Here is a 6,503-nt window from a genome sequence, read left to right as displayed (position 1 = left end):
ATCTAAAATTCAGTCAGGTCAATAATCCAGTAGGATAATCTAAAGTTTAGTCAGGTCCTCTGGATGGATTCTTTTTGTTGAAACGTTTCATCTTTAAACCAGAAGACTTCTTCAGTCTGAGGAGCTGCAACAAACTCAAGTCTTATAAATTTCACCTTCTCATAGTGGATCAACCAGTTTGTTGTGATGTGCACGTGCTAAAGTTCTGGATGTCAACAACAAACCTGACTGAACTTTAGATTATTCTGCTGGATTATTGACCTGACTGAACTTTAGATTATTCTGATGGATTATTGTCTGAACTTTGTTAAGATTTGTCAAACTGTTCTACGCCTGTCGAGGCTGTCGATTTCACAGAATCTGCTTTTATACTGAATTATTTAACAATAATCCTCTTTCAGATTTTTTATGTATAAAATCTATTTTTATTTGCAGTGAATGGAGCTCTGTATGATTTTAATTTTGTGTGACAAAGATTCTGAAAGAACAGAGAGAACGACTGACCCCACCCCCCGGACGTCGCCATCCTTTGACTTTAGTCCTTCAGCTCTTTCTTTGGGTAAAAGTTTCATAATTTAACAGATTAACCATCGACAAGACAATCTGCAGACTGCTTTACGTGACCAACCAACCAACTTCCAATGATGATGTCATCCCCCCCACCCCCACCCCCACCCCCGGGCCTGGAGGTGTAGAAGTGTGTGTAACTCGGTGGCTACGAGGGGGTGGGGGGTCACTGAACTTCCAAAGTGATAAATTCACAAACAAAAAAAGAGCTGACCAAATGGAGGGGGAGGGATGTGGGTTTGGGTGGGGCTGGATCCCCCCCCCCCCTTTAGTGCTGGGGGCCGTGCCATAAAAACAAAGCACTCATGGCCTCGGTTTATGATCTTTGAACAGGTGGCTCCTCGTAACGCTCGCCCCAGACCATTTGGGAGTTTGTGTCCCGGTGGAGCTGCGTGAAAGCTCGGGGAGCGCACGGCTCGCCGCTCTGGGTCCAAACACCTCAACGACCTGCACCGTTTGAACTTCAGGCTCACTGAGGAGAACCGCAGCAAAGGAACCCCGAAGAACGTCAACATTCAGCTGATCTTCAGCTACAAGCCGTTTGTGTTTCCTCTGCCACAAATTCCACACCCAGCACGAACACACACACACACACACACACCAAATGGTGACTTGCTGTTCACCAGAGCTCAAACTCCAGAAACCTTCAAGCTCAGCGACGGTTAACGAGCAATCAAGACACCAGACAGCAGCGCTCGTTTCATTAATTAATATATTTTCTGCATTAAAGTTAACATAGTTTTCTTTGTGCCACCCTTTAATTTCTCAGTAAGTATTTGATATTTTGTTATATTCAGACATGAGTAAATTTAAGACTGTCTCTTGCAATAAATATCATAAAATAATAGAGCTTCACATAATAAATATTCTTTTTACAACGACCCAAAAAAAAAAAAAAAAAAAAAAGTTTAACAAGACATTTCTTTTCTTTTAAAAATAGCCAAAATTCCTCTTATGGAGCAAACAATGTACACAAACTGAACAAGATGGGAGAATGCCACGGAACGTGTGAGAGTGGGCGCGGAGAACACGACGAGATGAATGTGCTTTAGCTAACGCAACATGAAGAACACGGGGGGGGGGGGGAGCGCGGAGAACCCGCCAACAGCTACATCATCGCCTCAGATCGTCCTTCACAGATTTGGTGCGAGGCAGAAACTGCCCGAAACGGAAGAAAAAGTTGTTTGTTTCCACATTTGTATAAAAATAGTGTTAACGAGGAGCTGGACAGGCGCAGAAACGATTAAGGCAAACACTGGTCTGTAAAAACACGGTCCTGATCCAGAGGGGGGTCGAGTGGTTTTCCTTTGCTTAGCTCCGCACTGTTCTGCAGCCAGGAGGACGGTTGGGCGAGAGGTGCTTAAGACCGTTTGATAGATCTGTGAGCATCATCATCGTCATATGATCCACATGAAGTCTCCTGTGCGCTCGAAACCACGGGACGGGATCAGGAGGGTTTCTCCCGGGTCTGTTGGGCCCAGCTCTCCAGTTTACAGTACACAGTGTTGGAGTTCTTGCAGCGGCAGCCGGGCCTGTTGACCCGGTCGTAGCAGCCCTGGCACGCCTTCAGGCAGCCCTTGACGGGCGGGTAGCACAGCAGGCAGGGGAAGAGTACCGACATTAATCCCATGCACAGGAAGCGAGAGCAGCAGTGGGAGCGCGACAGCGAGCAGGGGTGGTCAGCGCACGAGTCCCCCTCGTCGTCGTTGGAGCAGTGGTAGAAGATGCCCTTGACCAGGCACATGCACGTGCCGTGCTCCAGCGCGCTCTCCGCCGAGCAGAGGCACTGGCCGTTGCACGCCAGGCACGAGGGCAGGCTCCTGGGGGCCGTGCAGTCGCTGCACTTGCACTTCCCGCAGCGCTCGCAGATGAACTGGTGCCGGGCGGCGGCCACCGCCCCACCGTCCGACAAGTCCGATTTCCCTTTGCCCTGGGGCTTCAGCGGAGCCTCGAGTGGGGGCTGGTGGGAGTGGGGGTCCTGGTGGGGCTGCAGAAGGTTCTTGGGTTTAGGTTGAGTCCGAACAGGCCGGTCCGCTCGGTGGTGCTGCGAGTTCACGCCGGGCCTCGTAGGGGGCGAGCGGGCCAACAGTCCTTGCTCGGAGGAGGCGCTGCTGTTGCTCCCTGAACTGGCGGCGCTTCCTGTGCTGGTGGAGCGGCTGAGCCCGGGCGCCCGAGGCCCGCCGGACACCACCACCACGCCACCCCCAGGATGGTGGTGACCCAGCGTCCGGTGCTCGTAGTTGTTGTTCACGTTGACGAGGATGACCTCGTGAGTCCTCTCCTGCTTGTCCTGGGGCCTGGGGGCCATGCGGGGCGCAGGGGGCCTCCGCGCCACCGAAGGCCCCTCCGTGTACTCGTTGCTGGAGCGGATGGCCTTGATTTGTTCCAGGGAGAGAATGGCCGCATGCTCGATCTCCAACCTCTGCCGGCTCTCCAGGGAGGGCTGCTGGATCACCACTAATGAACCGCCGGGGCCATGTTGACTTTGGAGCTCCATCTGGGGGGGGATCACCACTTCCGACATTCACCGGGGGCATGCACGGGAAAACCGGCGGGGGGGGGGGGGGGGGGGAACAGGGGGAGACAAAGGAGAGACATGATCAGGCAAACAGTCACTCCGAGGTCTCAACATTTTAATACGATCGTTCCAACAACGTGCACGGCCGAGTTTTAACGTTTACAGTTGATTTTTGGTCGCTCCGTCAACAACGCGTCCCTCTGGATTCGGTTTTATGAGACGACCAGGGAGAAGTTGACCATTAACAACTTCTGCTCAGCACGCACACATCCAAACTTCAGCGGGCCCTGCAAGCACTTCCCCTCCTCATTTCCATTTCTATGACTAGTTAACATTTAAATGCAGCGAGGACACGATCCAAGGGAACCAAACGAGCGGCCTCACTTAGTATTCTGTCCCAACGCCGAGACGCAGGTTTGGAAAAACAAGGACGGCTTTAGAACCGGCAGGTCAGACCGGACTGGAGAAAAACAAAGTCGAAGGGTTAAATCTGCTTCATTGGATCATTTTACTGAATGTTCCTGTTCAGCGCTCTGAGACAACTTCATGTGGTGCTGTAGAAACAAACTGGACTGATAGAACGTGCGCGTTTGCAACCAGGATGTTCTGGAGCCAGAAGCTCCAGGAAAGAAACCAAACCCAGAAACAAACAAACAAACAAACAAACAAACATTTAGCTGCTTTGAGGCTCATTTCTAGTGAACGGAGCAGATCGTGTCCACGGGACGCGCTCAGAACCTGGAGGCTCCAAACAGGAACTTATGAATGAAACAGCCGCCGTGGGGGAGGGGAGCTCATTACAGCTCAGACACGGGGAGACACGGGCACGGGAATCCATCAACTGATCATAAAGGCTCCCAGCCGGCGCGAGCGTTCAGCTCGTGCGGAAAAACCCGGAGCTTGTTGGTGCAACTCCGCCACAAAAATAAAATTCAATCAATCAATTAATAAAAAGCGCTTCTAGGCTGCAAAGGCAAAAACTAAGCAGAATTACAGCTGTTAGCACGTGCTCACCTACATGCAATCATCCACAGCGTCGAATCCATCCAGCACTTTCTCAAAACTCCATCCACAGAGGAAGGGGCCGATGAGCGTCCACGCGCGGACTACGAGGTGAAACGCATGATTCGGTGTTAATCCAGACTCGAGGGGATCCCGGGGTTATTCCTTTCTGCTGTCTGGGAGGAGAAGTTCTGCGCAGGTCACGCGTGCATTTGTCCCGAGGTCTCGCTTTGTAAATCCACGGCGGAGTCTCCAGAGGAGCTGCTGCTGCTGTCGCGCGCGCGCGCAGGAGGCCGAGCTGCGCTCCGAACCAAACAAAACGCGTCAAAACGCACAAAGCAGGATTAGATCCACGAGCTCCTTCTTGCTTGCGGAGAGCCGCGCTGGCCTCGCTGTTGCGGAGAATGTGCACGGCGGTGCGTCCTCGGGTCAGACTGCGGTGCGCGGCGGTGCGCGCGGCTCTGCGGGCCTCCTCAGCTCTGAATGAATGGAGACGCAGCGCGCAGTGTTTGCTCCACAAGACAACTCCCATTGGCCATTCACGCACTGAAACAGGATACACCGCATCCGCTCCTGATTCATTGGGCAGATGTGGAAGGCCGGCCCGACGGGAGGTGCGCGCGCCTCTTAAGGTGGAACGGCTTTCCACTGCGCGTTCTGAATGATGGTTTGAGTGAGTGAGGTTACTGGGACTAATGGTGACGCAAGAACTCCCTGGTTAATTAATTTAAAGTCTGTATTTTCTGGTTTATCAGGATTGGAGGAAATATTTATTTGACTTCAAGTTCTCTTTGTAAATGATTAAATCAAACATAAAATCCTGAACGACATCAGATTGACAGTTTCCAGATGTAAACAAGAATGTCCTGAATGAAGCTCGAGTCACGTGACTGACGCGCACCGGGCGGGGCCTGTTTGTGGAGGTAAACAAACAAACAAACAAGTTTCTTGACAAACTTCAAAACTAAAATCTCATCTCCTTCCTTTTAAGGAGGCTGAACATGAACCAAAGTCCAGCTGGAATCCATTTATTTATTTAGAATGATCTTGGAGCTCTTTCTGGAGCAGCTGTGAATGTTCAGATGGGGGGGGGGGGACATCAACAGGAAGTCTTCTGTCCTCTCCGGAATGTTCCCATTACGTGTCCAGCTCTCCATAAGAGGACAGAATAGATGTGCTGCGCGCGCCCTGGAAGTTAAGTTTCCAGCTTCAGACCACCTTAAGTAAAACATAGAGCCATGAGAGGGGGGGGGGGGGGGGGGGCGGGGGGTCCCGACCCCCCCCACCCCCCCCCCCGCTTTGATTGGTGTCGCGGATGCGCCACATCCGGATCCATGAGAAAAGGAAGTGGAACAAAGTCAATTTATCCTTTTCACGAGACAAATCAATGGACGCACGAGCCGCGGCGCCGTCCCGGGTCAGCGCGCGCCTCCAACACACAAGCAGAGCAGCAGAGGCAGACCAGGTCCAGGTCCAGGTCCAGGTTTTCCTGGAGCAGGAACCCGCCTCGTGGTGATAAAATAAATGATGTGACAGATGGCCGCCTGGATCTCTGCTCTTAGTGGTCGGAAATCTCACGATTACAGCAATTAGACCCCCCCACCCCCACCCCCAACCACCATGTATGGATGAGATGAACTGTAGGGACTGTTTCACTTCTTCCAGCAGTTTACTGTAGGAACCTGTAAGAAACCCAGAGAGAGGTTCAAAATAAGCTTTTTATGCTGCACAGTTTATCTCCTAAAGATTTTCTACAAGGGTGCACGTCGGCCACAAGCTCAGTTTTAAACTCAACTCCCACGAGAAGAAACCGTTTGAAAGAAGCAGAGGCCCCGACTCGACCGTCTAACGCCGTTAAACACGTTTTAATCGCGCCATGTTGTACGACGATCTGCCAGCGGCAGATTTTACTTCAATACCTGAAAGACTTCTGGAGTCCCAGCATTCATTAAAGCTGCGGCGGCCATCTTGATTTGGGTTGACGCCATCAAGTTTTCATTCAACCTTTATTTCTACAGGTCAGTCCCACTGAGCCTCGAGGACTCGTTCTCAAGAGAGACCTGGTTTCATCAAAGAAGTTGAGTTGTAGCTGCACGTCCAAACATTACGTTCTGTGAAAGTAACATTTTGCTAACACAATGGATGAACAAAAACACTTTTCTGCCACTGGGGAGTAAAAAGCCTGTTCAAGCTGAAAGAGCAACACGCCAACGTCCCCGTCGCTGAGGGACCTGAACAGTTCGTAGCTGTTTCTGGAATGAAACTAAACCTAAATGTTTTTTTTTGCTGCAAGATATTCAAGATGGGCAGAAGTTACACTGTGGAGAAGAACAGGAAGTTATTTTGCTCGTCAGGCAGCAGCGACGGAGAGCGGAGGGAATTTTATCTACCAGGTGCAGTGGAGGAGCCAGGGGGT

General features: G+C 51.4%; 1 protein-coding gene across 1 annotated transcript in view; it reads right to left on the bottom strand.

The window, feature by feature from the left end:
• The window catches only part of spry1 (sprouty homolog 1, antagonist of FGF signaling (Drosophila)), a 7,810-nt gene extending 4,716 nt beyond the window's left edge, over nucleotides 1-3,094 (bottom strand). The window contains exon 1 of the mRNA XM_037675621.1: nucleotides 1,641-3,094. Coding sequence (XP_037531549.1) covers nucleotides 2,015-3,091 — 1,077 coding nt within the window. The 5' untranslated portion in view covers nucleotides 3,092-3,094 and the 3' untranslated portion in view covers nucleotides 1,641-2,014. The remainder of the gene's footprint in view (nucleotides 1-1,640) is intronic.
• Between the last annotated feature and the right edge of the window lie 3,409 nt (nucleotides 3,095-6,503).

This window comes from Nematolebias whitei, chromosome 4 (assembly GCF_014905685.2).
Source record: "Nematolebias whitei isolate Nwh7 chromosome 4, NemWhi1, whole genome shotgun sequence".
NCBI classification, from domain to species: Eukaryota; Metazoa; Chordata; class Actinopteri; order Cyprinodontiformes; family Rivulidae; genus Nematolebias; species Nematolebias whitei.
Note: the sequence above shows the minus strand (reverse complement) of the source record. Positions and strands in the feature narration are given on the sequence as shown.